This window comes from Polypterus senegalus, chromosome 11 (genome assembly GCF_016835505.1).
Source record: "Polypterus senegalus isolate Bchr_013 chromosome 11, ASM1683550v1, whole genome shotgun sequence".
NCBI lineage: Eukaryota > Metazoa > Chordata > Cladistia > Polypteriformes > Polypteridae > Polypterus > Polypterus senegalus.
Genome location: NC_053164.1, coordinates 47,829,235 through 47,843,567, shown reverse-complemented (window position 1 = coordinate 47,843,567; position 14,333 = coordinate 47,829,235). Strand labels below are relative to the sequence as shown.

General features: G+C 36.6%; 1 protein-coding gene across 3 annotated transcripts in view; it reads right to left on the bottom strand.

Moving 5' to 3' along the window:
• The window catches only part of LOC120538927 (drebrin-like protein B), a 74,505-nt gene extending 60,172 nt beyond the window's left edge, over nucleotides 1-14,333 (bottom strand). The window contains exon 1 of one of the 3 annotated variants that reach the window (XM_039768549.1): nucleotides 14,120-14,333. In XM_039768549.1, coding sequence (XP_039624483.1) covers nucleotides 14,120-14,202 — 83 coding nt within the window. In that variant the 5' untranslated portion in view covers nucleotides 14,203-14,333. The remainder of the gene's footprint in view (nucleotides 1-14,119) is intronic. The other 2 variants (XM_039768546.1, XM_039768548.1) reach the window with 2 other exon arrangements.

Genomic DNA, 14,333 nt, shown 5'->3' with positions numbered 1-14,333 from the left:
AGGTCAAAAGGTAGGAGGACAAAAGAGAGAGTGTTATGTGCACAGCAGGAAACATTAATTAATGCATATGTGAACCATAAATCACCCTTTAGTTTCAATAAAAAAATCTTTGAGCAAAATGCATCATAAAATATATTAATAACAGGATGACCAAGAAAGCTTACTAATATGGAGAACCAACATGTTTAACACAAGTACCACAACCTGGGAAAAACCAAAATATTAACTGTGAGGTGATAAACTTTTCTGAAAAAAATGTGGCCTTCTCAATACAGGTGAGGGGAAAAGTTAAATACTGTGGAGTGTTGTTCAAAAGAGAAAGTAAAATGTACAGATGAACAGATTAGTAAAGTTGGTATAAACCAGTAACAAAAAGCAGTACAGACAAAGAAAAGTATTGTAATCAGACATTTCAATTTTGGCTGAGATAAGTTTACTTCCATGGATTTCACTGTGGATTTTCTGAAAAAAGAAAAACAAATCTGATTTATCTAACCCAGGAGTGGGCAAAGTCAGTCCTGGAGGGCTGCAGGCTTTTGTTCCAACCCAGTTCCTTAATTAGAGAACAATCATTCCCAATAATTTAATTTCATTTCTTGTTGGTGCTTTTTTTTCTCCTTTCCTAGGATGTCAACCTTAAACGGATGAGTAATTCTCGGTCCTTCACTTTTTTCTCTCTTCACTTTCCTTCCAAGTATTTATTTAAACCAAATAGTGCATGATCAATACTTACAGATGTAAAGGGAAACAAGATAAATGGGGAACTGCTGATTTTGTTTGTCATTGCTAATAAGTAGCAATTAAAAACTGAGAATACAGCTGTTTAAGACTAAATTAAGCAATTAGGGTTCCAAATCCTAATGAGTGAGACAACTAAAATTAAGCAGAAAAGTGTTAATTGAGTAATAAAAGCTTATTAGCAAACCGGGTTGAAACAAAAACCTGCAGCCACTGCAGCCCTCTAGGACTGACTTTGCCCACCCCTGATCTAACCATTTGCAGATACCCAATTAATTCCCTGACTATCAGTCTGACAACTGAGAAACACACTTTAGACTAGCAAAACCAATATTCAGACATTATTAGTGCCACATGACCTAGTAAATGACAAGATTTTATTTACAAAATCTGCTTTTGTACCAGCACACATTTCAAATCCAGTTTATCAACAGGTCACTTTATTAGATTTTAAACTGATTTGTTTGCCTGTGTGGAGCTTCCTTGTACTCATTACATCTGCATGGGTTTTTCCTCCAAGTACTCAACATTTCTTAATACATGCAAAAAGACATTCTGTGACAACTCTAAATTGTACCCAGTTCCACAAGATGGAGGTTAACTGGAAGTTCAGCTGACATCCCTATGAGGTGCACCGTTTGCAGCAGCTTAAAGGCTGACCTTCCATGGAAGCAGGAGAGATTTTTCTCTTACTCAAAGTGTTAAGAAGCCGTTTCTGAGCATGTCTTCGTAACTCAAACACTGCATGTTCACAACTATCAACTAGCGATTCCACAGGTGAAAGTCTAGACTAGGACACCCTACCACTGTGTGTGGGTGTGTATGAGAGTTCGCCCTGTGGTAGGGCGGCTACAAAACCAGAGATTGTTATTTAGTATTAGATTTCTTTGACATCTAAAATAGTTGGTCCACAGCTGCATATTTGCCAATTTATGGCTTGCTAAGAAGTGTCTAATATATTTTTTTGTGCTTTGAAGCAATTTTCATCCTTTATATCTCCACACTAAATCACATTAGGTCTTCCAAATATCGATAGGTATTAATCATCTTATTGTTCTTTCAAATGCATATTGCCATGTAAGAAAGTCTATCATATACAAATTACCACTGGAAAGAGCATGGTTTAATTAGTAAATGCACAAAATATGAACTAAAATGTATTTACTAATGCATCCAACACACCAGGTTACACTACTTAACTCAAATGTTATTTTAAGGCATATAATTATTATTACTATATACATTCTACAAGTAATATTTAAAACCTGTGAATCCACAAAATTTGTAATGTTTAAAATAACTCTCTCTTAGAAGTTTATAGCAGTCGTCTTTTTGCCAGTAAAATAATATTGCTCATGTCAGCAGAGCTCCCTTATTTGGAGGCTGATGTCAGCAGCTGCTATTATTTTCTAAACCTGTAAACCTAAATGACAAGGATTAGTAGTTTCTTTGTCTGTGTCACAGTTGCATGTACTCCTGATATATATGCAACATGGCTTCCTCTTTGGCATAGTGCTCCAAGGGAGAAATAAAAACACTGACAATTTAGACATGCAGTAAAATACATATATGAATTCAGATACATTTTATACTTGTACTACACAGATCTGTGATTATAAGTTGTGTACATGGCATGTTTGATACCTTAGTAAAAATAGTATGGTTCAACTATGGTAGTAACTTATTTTGTGCATACAAGAAATGAAATAAGGTCTTTGCAATAGTTTCATTCTTTTTATGGCAGTCTTTGTCACACGTAGGCAATATACATTTAAAATGTAGGGGTGGAATAATTTTTTTCATTTTTAATCCCTCACTAATCAAAAATAAATTCTGCACAATAGTTATTGAGTATAATGACATTATTTTCTGCAAGTATTAAGAAAATTGAAGATGGTTAGTCAGGAAGCCTCTATTGTGTATGAAAGCCAGAAATCCACCTTACCCTCAAAGCTTGCACAAATACTACTTTAAAAAAAGCAGCAGGATTTTCCCTGCTTTATTAACAGTTGAATTTCATTTTAAAATTATAGCTCCAAATTATGCATGCATTCCTTGATATTTAGGCCCTGGTAATTCATTTAACACTTTAATATAAACACAAAGGAGACGAATATCATTAATGTGTAAAGCTGATTATGCATTTCCATTTCTTATAAATGCAAGATCAAGCCCATCTAACATTGATTAATTTATAAACACATTTAAAGAACAGTACTGTTTCGGCTTTGGCTTATGAAACACAGTACATAGACTTTGTAAGCTAGAAGCCAGGCATAAAAAGAAGTTGAAAAATTAAAAACTTCCAAACACAGCACCAACCACTCCAGTCACTTTGTACCTCACTTATTTTTCAGATTTTTTTTTTCAGCTTGGAATAAACTTCTACCTTTTTTTGCACAAACAAGCCAAAGCTGCCCTTCTGTAATTTATTATTATTATATTATTATTATTATTATTATTAAATCCAAAGAGGACTGTTTAATTTATGTTAGGTAGAATGCTCACAGGGGACTGGGTGGTCTCATGGTCTGGAATCCCTACAGATTTTATTTTTTCTCCAGCCGTCTGGAGTTTTTTTTGTTTTTTCTGTCCCCCCTGACCATTGAACCTTACTCTTATTCAATGTTAATTAATGTTGATTAATTTTGTTTTCTTATTGTGTCTTTTATTTTTCTATTCTTTATTATGTAAAGCACTTTGAGCTACTGTTTGTATGAAAATGTGATATATAAATAAATGTTGTTGTTGTTATTAGGAAATCTACAGACACTGAATAGACCACCACAAAAAAACATAAAAAGAGAGAGGGAAAAAAAAAAAAAGGATGGCTAAAGCATCAGAATACATCATTTCCCTAAATAAACAGCCTTCTGAAAGGCCTATTCTCACTTGTGGAAATTCTGATATTTCTTTGCATCTTTGTACTACAATATTGGCTAAACTTAAAAATGTTTTAAAAATCTGTTTATACTACTGATTACAAGATATATATTCACAGGATGCCAAATGGTCACACGTTTAACCGCAGACAAAGGAAGAAGAAAAAACTGTTAAGAGAATATGAGCGCAGAAGAGGCGTAATGTACGGCCATTACCAGAAAAGCTGTCAAAATGAATACTTGTTATTTTTACAACATAAACGCATGTGGCTAAACGTTTGAGCACTCTATAAAACTACCACCCACCACAGAACATCATAATTAGCTCTATGTAACAACTTCAGAAAATCTTTATTTACTCCTTACTCAAACCAAAATCAACTGTATTACATATTTCACAGTAGCCTAAACCACAACTTGAAAGTAAAATCTAACAATATCCATCCCTCTATCGATACAAATCATTGAAAAAATTTGAATTTGCTTGCTGTAGTATAAAGCAGCTTATGGCGGTGTAGGATGTTAATGTTACAATGCCAAATACATGGGAAAGCAGCATAGTGGTACAATGATTAGTGCTACTGTCTCACTGATCAAGAGTTTACAGTTGAAAATCTGTACATCAGGAGTGTTGAATTCATCTATCTATATCTCTATCTCTGTGTATATATATATATATATATATATATATATATATATATATATATATATATATATATATATATATATATATATATATATATATATATACACTGCTCACAAAAATTAAAGGAACACTTTAAAGAAACACATTAGATACATCAGATCTCGATATGAAGTTGGATATCTATACAAATAACGACAGGGCAATGTCTTAGGAACAAAAGGATGCCAAGTCTTTTAATGGAAATAAAAGTTTTCTGCCTACAGAGGGCTCAATTGTGTAGACACCCTAAAATCAGAGTGAAATGAAGATGTGGCAGGCTAGTCTATTTTTTCAAAAACTTAATTTCTGCTACTCAAAATGCTTTTCAGTATCTTGTGTGGCCCCACGAGCTTGTATGCATGCTTGACAACGTCGGGGCATGCTCCTAATGAGACGACGGATGGTGTCTTGTGGCATTTCCTCCCAGATCTGTATGAGGGCATCCCTGAGCTGTTGTACAGTCTGAGGAGCAACCTGGCGGCGCCTAATGGACCGAAACATAATGTCCCACAGATGTTCTATTGGGTTTAAGTCAGGGCATCGTGAAGGCCATTCAATTGTTTCAATTCCTTCATCCTCCAGGTACTGCCTGCATACTCTTGCCACATGAGGCCGGGCATTGTCGTGCATTAGGAGGAAACCAGGACCTACTGCACCAGCGTAGGGTCTGACAATGGGTCCAAGGATTTCATCCTGATACCTAATGGCAGTCAAGATGCCGTTGTCTAGCCTGTAGAGGTCTGTGAGTCGCTCCATGGATATGCCTCCAAGATCATCACTGACCCACCACCAAACCAGTCATGCTAAACGATGTTACAGGCAGCATAATATTCTCCACGGCTTCTCCTGACCCTTTCACGTCTTTCACATATACTCAGGGTGAACCTGCTCTCATCTGTGAAAAGCACAGGACGCCAGTGGTGGACCTGCCAATTCTGGTATTTTATGGCAAATGCCAATTGAGCTCCCCGGTGCTGTGCAGTGAGCACAGGGCACAGTAGACATTTGGGCCCTCAGGCAACCCTCATGAAGTCTGTTTCTGATTGTTTGGTCAGAGACATTCACACCAGTGGCCTGCTGGAGGTCATTTTGTAGGGCTCTGGCAGTGCTCATCCTGTTCCTCCTTGCCCAAAGGAGCAGATACTGGTCCTGCTGATGGGTTATAGACCTTCTATGACCCTCTCCAGCTCTCCTAGAGTAACTGCTTGTCTCCTAGAATCTCCTCCATGACCTTGAGACTGTGCAGGGAGACACAGCAAACCTTCTGGCAATGACACGTATTGATGTTCCTTCCTGGAGAAGTTGGACTACCTGTGCAACCTCTGTAGGGTCCAGGTATCGCCTCATGCTACCAGTAGTGACACTGACTGTAGCCAAATGCAAAACTAGTGAAGAAACAGTCAGAAAAGATGAGGAGGGAAAAATGTCAGTGGCCTCCACCTGTTAAACCATTCCTGTTTTGGGGGTCATCTCATTGTTGCCCCTCTAGTGCATCTGTTGTTAATTTCATTAACACCACAGCAGCTGAAACTGATTAACAACCCCCTCTGCTACTTAACTGACCAGATTAATATCCCATAAGTTTCATTGACTTTATGCTATACTCTGATTAAAAAGTGTTCCTTTAATTCTTTTGAGCAGTATATATATAAAATTAGTAAATTATAACTTCTAATGAAACAGTGACTTATTTGGCTTGATTTTAAAGATTCACTAACCTCACTTGTTTTTGTTTCGTTGACCAGCATCCACACAATGAGATGTAAAGCAAATCGGATGATAACAACCTAATTCAATTTTCACCCATGTGCCCCATCATATATGTTTCAATAAAATATTTTAAAAGGAAAAAGATGATCTGAGAAAAATATATGTTTTGGTCCACACAACATTTTAATAGTGGCTTCAGGAAAAAGAAAATAAATATTTTTTTGAAATGTTAGGGCTCTCACTCTCCCACACCAGACAAGGTACATAATTAAAGAACACTAGAACAGAATTCATTAACTGTGAGATGTGGGCACTTATTAAGAAATTGGTTAGTTTCTAAATAGAGTCCCATGAGAAAATGAAGTTAAAACCTCCAAGCTAGCTGGTTATTTCATTTTGCATCTAATCTTGCCTACTAGTTAATAAAGAGAATATTCTCAAAATCATACACTGTACATCAATTTATTTCACAGCAAAATCCATCCTCTCTAGTAGCAACAGCAACTGGCTACAAATTAGAAAAGTAGCTAGAGTGAAAACCTACAGCCACAGTGGCCTTCCAGGATATGAATTTCACAGTGCTGGTGTACATGGCTGTTGTTGGCGTTAAGTTTGCATGAGCTTGGATTTTCTACGCTTTCTCCATTTTTCTTCCCACACTCCACAGACATGTATGTTAGGATGGGCGGCAATTCCATATTGGTTTTGTGTGGGTGTGAATGAGAGTGGGCTCTGAGATGCGACTGTTGGTTCCTACCAGAATAAATGTTGGCTTCCAATGACCTTAAGTTAAATTAACTAAATTTAAAATGTTATGAATGAAAAAGTCAGTAAAAACTCATAAAATAAGAGGAACTGTCGAATGCTGCATGTTCTCTGTACAAACTTCTCAGAGTTACTTCCTCTATTGAGGCAATGTGACTTGTGTTGCACAAAAAATAAAGCTGATAAGGCACAATCTGGCAAGCCTCAGCAACATACTTCCTTAGACCTGTTACATATTGTGCAATTCATAGGTCTTCTTAGCAGTGCAAACACAGATCAGTAAATGAGTATTACATTGTTTAAAATGTACTCCAATAAAATAAAATGAATTACCAATTAAATGACAAATAAATTAACTTTGAAAAGCTCCATAAAATAGAAAGTCAATTTTGATGTGCAATCACTAACATAAAATGTATAGAACCTTAGGCCTCAAAAATAATAATTTCCTTTCCTTCCTCTAAAATAGTGTTTCTTCTAATTAGTTAATTATAAGAATAAAGCATCTGACATAAACTGATAGGTATGCAATGTATTAGTAATGTAAGAGAGCACAATGTTGGCTTAGTGGACTGCAACAAACAATGAAAAGTCTGCACTGACTCATGCTTCCGTTTCCCATTAGCACATAATAAAAACACCACACAAAAAAAACTCAAATTTATCAGGAACTGCCATCAGTACTAAAAAAAGTGAGCACTAACCCGACTAGTTTTTAATGATAAAATATTTTAAATTGCTGAAGCACAATATTAATTTAAACAAGTGTAAAACTGAAAAGGATTGTGTCCTATAAACCATATATTTTTTAACACATGTATCATTATTTCAGAGTAAATCCAAAATGCAATTACCATACAAGGGCGGAGTGGTGGCTCTGGGGCTAAGGATCTGCGCTGGTATCCTGATGATTGCCGGTTCGAATCCCCGTCACTGCCGAAAGAGATCCTACTCTGCTGGGCCCTTAAGCAAGGCCCTTAACCTTCAATTGCTCCAGGGGCGCTGTACAATGGCTAACCCTGCGCTCTGACCCCAGGGGGTATGCAAAACTAACAAATTCCTAATATGAGAAATTGTATAAAATGAAATAAAGAACAAAAAAAAAAAAATACAAACCACAATGCAAGTTCTGTAATTTATTTTCAAAACATCACAAAATACTAGTTTAGTCCCAGGTTCTTGATCCGTTAGGTTTAAAAAAATTTCTAAGCATACAAAACTTATTTAAAGGTTGCTCTTGCTTTAAGAAGTATTCAATCTTTTATCTCACTCATATGTGACAACTGCCTAGAATCATTGAATAAAAGCTGCTGCAAAACTACTGGATTGCTTAGCAGAAAATATTTCAAAATGAAAAACAACAAAATTATCAAAGAGAACACATTGGTATTAGGGAAATATTAGCTTGCTAGTTTAACACTCAGAAAAACAGTTGGAAGTTCGTAAGTATGAGGTTTGCATCATGGAATAACATGAAGAGAAACCCTTATTTGCAACCTGGCAAGAAACACAAGTTTGCTTATTATATTAACTAATCCCTCACTTCAATCCAAGCTAACATTTTGCACTTCCATTCTGGTCTAAAAGAGAGAAATTGGATGTGACAGAGCACAATACAGCCTCATTAAAATATTACCGCAAAGCTACAGGAAAAATAAGCAGGGCTATAGGAACGGAAGTTTTATAAAAAAAAACCACCGGTGAACGGCTAGCATGAATAAGGAGATATCAAAAGGGGCTTGATGAAAAGTACAGTACACAAGGCATACATTACCTATTGGCATTACAGTAATTAAAAAAAATACTGCATACTCTGAATGAAACAAATGGTTTGCAGCATTACAAAGAATGTATATTTAATTAATGTAAAAATGCAGTAAAAACTCTCAAAATACTTCTTTAAATAATGTGTATGCACAAGTGCACTATATACTATCAGTCAAAAATTTTAGAACTCCTCTGTTTCTCCAGTTTTTAATGGAATTTAAGCAGTACAAGTCCAGCCAATAAACTCATATGGTACAAAGGGAAGTTGTAAACTGACAGGTATTAAACAAATAACAAACTTAGGTTAGTAAAAACTGAAAAAGAATCAAAAAGGCCTTTTCAGGGAACAAGTAATGGGTTAACAACTTACAGTGGATACAGACAGCCCTAGAGGTATCCAAACTTTTGTTATTTACTTATAAACCCTCTGTCTCTATAAAATACGTGTCGGAACAAAGAGTGTTGCTATTGTTTGGATAATACTGTACTATATACTGTATTACTTTTATAATTGTGAGAAAAAAGCAACTAACAAATGATGACAGACCATTGCACTACACTTTGTTCCAACACTGCTTTTATACAGAGAGTTCATGAGTAATTGAAAAAAGTTTGGACACCTGTAGGAATTGTTTGTATCAACATTCAAGGCTTAATTAACTTCCATTGCTGCAGAGGACCTGCAGGTTATTACTTGTTAATTCAAAGGTTTGTGTGCGTATGTGTGTGTATATTATACACACAGTTAACTCTTGCGATTCACAGGGCACAAGACCCCCACAAAAATGTTTTGGCCCATGATAGATAGATAGATAGATAGATAGATAGATAGATAGATATTTGCACCGGGGAAATTTGGCTTTTTAAAAAAAAAAAAAAAAAAAGCTGTTCAAATAAATACATACACAAAAAGGTAGATCAATAAATAAATATACACACTATTGACTGAACACACACCAAAATTAGTATAACGCAAGGAAATTCAAAAGAAAGAGAGGTTAAAGTAACACAGCCTCCTAAGGGAAAAAGTACATGCTCTGCCCTTTATTATATAGTTCTGCTGTGCTGCGAGACAAGTCCAACCTGCAATTAATGTGAATCCCCAAGTACTTGTAGGAGTGAACCGCCTCTACATCCACTATATGCTTATACAATATTCTATGTTTACTGTACTAAACAAGATGGAAAAAGTTGCATGAAACATGTGATCAAATTATCACAGTGAAAGCAAATCACATGGCTGCTGAGACAAATGTATGTGGCATTCCCCAGACAAGGTGCGCAGTCCCACAGTTCTTTAGTAAACTGTAGCTTGTTACAAAGTGTAAAATGTGTATATTTATGGTAGTATACAACAAAAATGACTACTATTCCAGATACAAAAGAAAACAACTATGACACAGTCCAGTTTTGCAGATGATGATGGTAGCATAGTTATGAAATGAAATTCCCTGTGAGCAGCCTCCTGAAAGTTATGTAAAGTTTTATGCTATCATTATGCCGATGCAAGTGAAATTTTGCAGATGTTGGGAGTACTCCCCAGACATTTTACATCCCAGACGAAATCACATAAATGAACAGGCCCAGGAAAAGAATGTAATCCAGAGAAAATGTAATCAAATTGTGCAGTGAAGCATTGAAACAAAGACACCTGACAACAATCTTATAGCTCTCTTTCAAAAGTTGACCTTCATCTCGTTTCAACCAGCAGCCATTGTGGTAACTGACGAAGCTGCCCAATGGCACAGTACTCCCAAGGCTGTTGGAATTTGTAGTCCATTTAAGAAGCACAGCTACAGCATTGTCTGTAGTTTTCCACAATTGGTTGCAAAACTCACAAAATAATGTCCACTTGGTTATTGATGGCAAACTCATGAATACACGGATCCACTAATCTTACATCTGCAAATCACAAGGGCTGACCTGTAGTTATGTTTTCACATGCACTGCGAATTTAGGAGTTTTTTTCATAAAATCTAATCCATTTACTAATCTACCACTTCTGCCACATAAGAAGGCTGCATGTGGATACTGCTTAGAAAGTCATTGGCCTGTTTCTACTTCTCTGATTCCAACAACGCTGGAAAAAAAATGTACCTTTAAAAATCAGGGAGCAATCCACACTTCTCCAGAGGAAATGTATAAATTAAAATACTGGAAAATAGAGGTTATAGGCTTAAGTACATAAAATGTAACTACAATTGAAGGGGAGCAGAAATCACTTACATGTGATTTAGAAGTAAAACTGAGGGAACCCTAATACCCAGGATGCCCAGTCAAAGAGAATTACTCGCCTCTATTTGTAATGATTGTGTTCTATTTACATTAACTTTGCAATGGAAAAACACTAAAGAAAATACTCCCATAAACATTAAGCAAAACCAATCAAGTCCATCTTGTCATATACCACCTTAACCACAAAACCATGCATTGGCCAAAATAATAAATAATTAATAAAAAAATAAAAAAAAAACACATTCACAAGCATATTAAAGCTACTAAAAAAATTAAAACATTAAATATGTGGCCCGATGCACAAATTTAGAATAATTAGATGGGGAGGTGGGGTTCAATCCAAATTGTAAAAGTAAAGAGAGAATCGTTTCTTTAATGTTGTCTCTGTGGACAACCTTTCCTTTCAGTGCAGAAAGAAACTTGCAGAACATAACTTGAACAAGATTGAGCAAGTCTCTCTGTGGCATGTAACATTCACCCTCATTGCATTTCTTTCACTTTCCTATCTTTTGAAACTGCACTAAAGCAGCTACTTCTACAGACATGTTTTCAGTTATCTTTGTATCTTTAATCTGAGAAGTTATTTTTAACTAAACTGCTGCCAGACACTAAAGCTGTCTTTGTGCTTTTTCTCATTTTATGACAGTTACCTGACTAGGAACATTTTAAGTAACCATTGAAAATTATTTTAATTTTAACAGTACATTTAAATCTCCAAACTGTTGTCTACGCTTCTGTATATCAGAGTTTGGGACCCAAGGATAATTTGGATACGCATTCACACATATTTTCCAACTTTATTATGTACACTGGTTTAGTCTAATTTTTAACAGGGTATTTGTACAGTATATGTATTTCTGTGCCCTGTGGTGGGCTGGCGACCTACCCAGGGTTTGTTTCCTGCCTTGCGCCCTGAGTTGGCTGGGATGGGCTCCAGAAGACCCCCGTGACCCTGTAGTTAGTATATGGCAGGTTGGATAATGGATGGATGCACTTCTGTGTAGGGAACTGCTTCTTTGTTGTTTTATTTGGTCTTCAGTAGGGACAAAAAAAAAACCAAAACCATTACATAAATGTACCTCAAATGATAAAAAAGGGTTTATCTCTAAAAAAATTATTATGTATTGTTCTTCATTTTTCTAATTCTTTAATTTCTTGTTAAAGGAACCTAAAATTAAAGACTTTCAAATTATTTTTTAGCTTACGTCTGTATTGTGGCGATAAATAGGTAAGCAAGATGTACGGAAGTAGAAAGATATACTCTGGGATGCACAAAGTGAAGAGATTTTATAGTTCTAACTTTGAGTCAACATAATTACTTCAGATAATTAAGACAGAAAATTATGCTGGAGAGTGGTGACATGTTGCATGCTGAATGTGTGAATTTCTGAACCACACATGTGACAGTATTGGCTGTATGGCAAGAGTTCCCAAGTAAAGTCCTGGAGTACCACTATGGCTAAAGGCTTTCATTCCAACCAGTTTCCCAAATCAATGGGTCACTCTTATGTCTCATCACTCTTATTGTTAAGCTGGCCTTTTTTTTGTTTTCTTATTCTGCATTCAAAAAAATGTTCTAGTACGATATTTGCAAAATTGTGTTTTCTTTGTAATAAATTTAAACATAACTTTCTTTTACTATTTTTATTTTAATTCACCTTACAATTATGGAGTGTTCTCCTTCAATTGTATCCAAATTCTGACAAGTAGTGATGAGCAGTGCAGACCCATGTGCAAGTGGCACTGATGGTTAAAGCATTTATACCTGTGTCTATTCATCATTAACTGTCCAGTTTACCAAAATATTTTAAATAAAATTGAAAAGAAAATTTTGAAGGACTGAGAATTGCTAATCTGTTTCCAGCTACAAATCATTTGGATATCCTTGGGATGAAAAAACATGTATGTATATAAAAAACACCGTACATGGCACTAATAAGCCATAAAATTCAACCTATTATCAGCAAGAATTGGCTTGTAATGAAGCAATCGGGATGAAACAAAAACCTGCAGTCTCCATGGCCTCCGAGGGCCGACTTTGCCGACTCCAGGCCTGTGTATTCCATGTTCATTTGTAATTATCTGTGGCCACTACTTGGGTGGACTGTAATGGTTAGCACTGAAGGACCCTCATAGACAATGTCTGTGTGGAGTTCACAGGTTTCGAATTTACCTGCCTGAGGTTTCCCCCAATGTACCAAAGGACAGCATTTGCGGCTAACTGGCCACTCCAAATTGGTCCAGTGCAAGTTAATGTGCCCTGCAAGTGGCCGGGCAGCCAGTTCAGTATTGGCTCACGCTTCACACCTTGACCTCAGTGCTGCCAGGATTTGTTACCTTGGGAGAAAACAAACTGAATGAAATGGATATTTTCAAATTCCACCTTCAGTACAACAGGCAACTGAAGTAAAACGTTTCACCTCCTGAAGCTAAAAACTCTGTACGGAAATTCGTGGCGCTCACATACTTCAGGGGTGTTTGTATGTAATATATATATATACACATGCACACCTTTTTAATAATACCTTCATATCGATTTATTGACATTATATTGTCACGAGTCCCGAAGGGACTGCAAGTTGCAATGTGAGAATGAACCTGGTAAACTACGGTATATTCCAGTCGCCTTTATATTTAAAACATAAAATGTGTATGTCAAGGCTCGATGATCCCACAGTCCCGACCTTTTTTTTTTTTTTGATGGATTTGAGGATATGCTGGTAGGCGATCCAATGTGATGAAAGCCTTCGTCCACCTTAGCTTTTCATTTCGGTTTACTGTTAAAGGAACTTTAAAATATAATAGTTGTGTTCCAAACTCATTATTCACTTCGGGAACTGCTGTTAATCATCGAAATTATTTTCTCGGTTAAAGCGGCTGTGATACTTAAATTTGAAATTTCTAGGAGGCCTTTACGAGGAAACATGCGAGACTTGCTTTAGAGTCGCATTCTCTACCAAAACCATGAAAAAGCAAACTAAATAGGTACAGGGAAGAAGGTTAAACCAAGTCTATTTAAAATAATAAAAAAAAAATTGCAGATTCTTGATTAGGTTGTAGGGTAGCACATTTTAACCGAGATATCGCTTTTTTGCGAGATGGTACACCATTTTTATTAGTGTAAAACAGAGTTTCGGAACGCAAAGTTCGACTTTTCGTAATAGTGTCAGTCACATCTAAGCTCACATCCCAAATGCGGAGTGGCAGGGCTCTTGCCAGTTTTTCAGCTCTTCCCGTGCAATCAGGAAATCACAGCCAAGCCGCTACGCCCCACCACCCCTCTCTCTCTCTCGCCCGCCCAAAGGTATCAGAGTCTCAGTATCTTCCATGCCCTTACCAGTTAGTATTGCTTTTCTCGTCCACCACTTCCTTATAGGCTGCCTGCAGTGCCGGGCCATTCTTACTCAAGTTCACCGCCATGGTGTGAGGCTTCCCCGCGGTAAGCAGGAACTAATGAAGCTACAGGGCGAGGATTTGAGTCGGACCCGTGGCGGCGCTGACACCACAGCTCTCCAGTACCAGCGCTTGCGCTTGCGCCTGCGCGTGCGCAG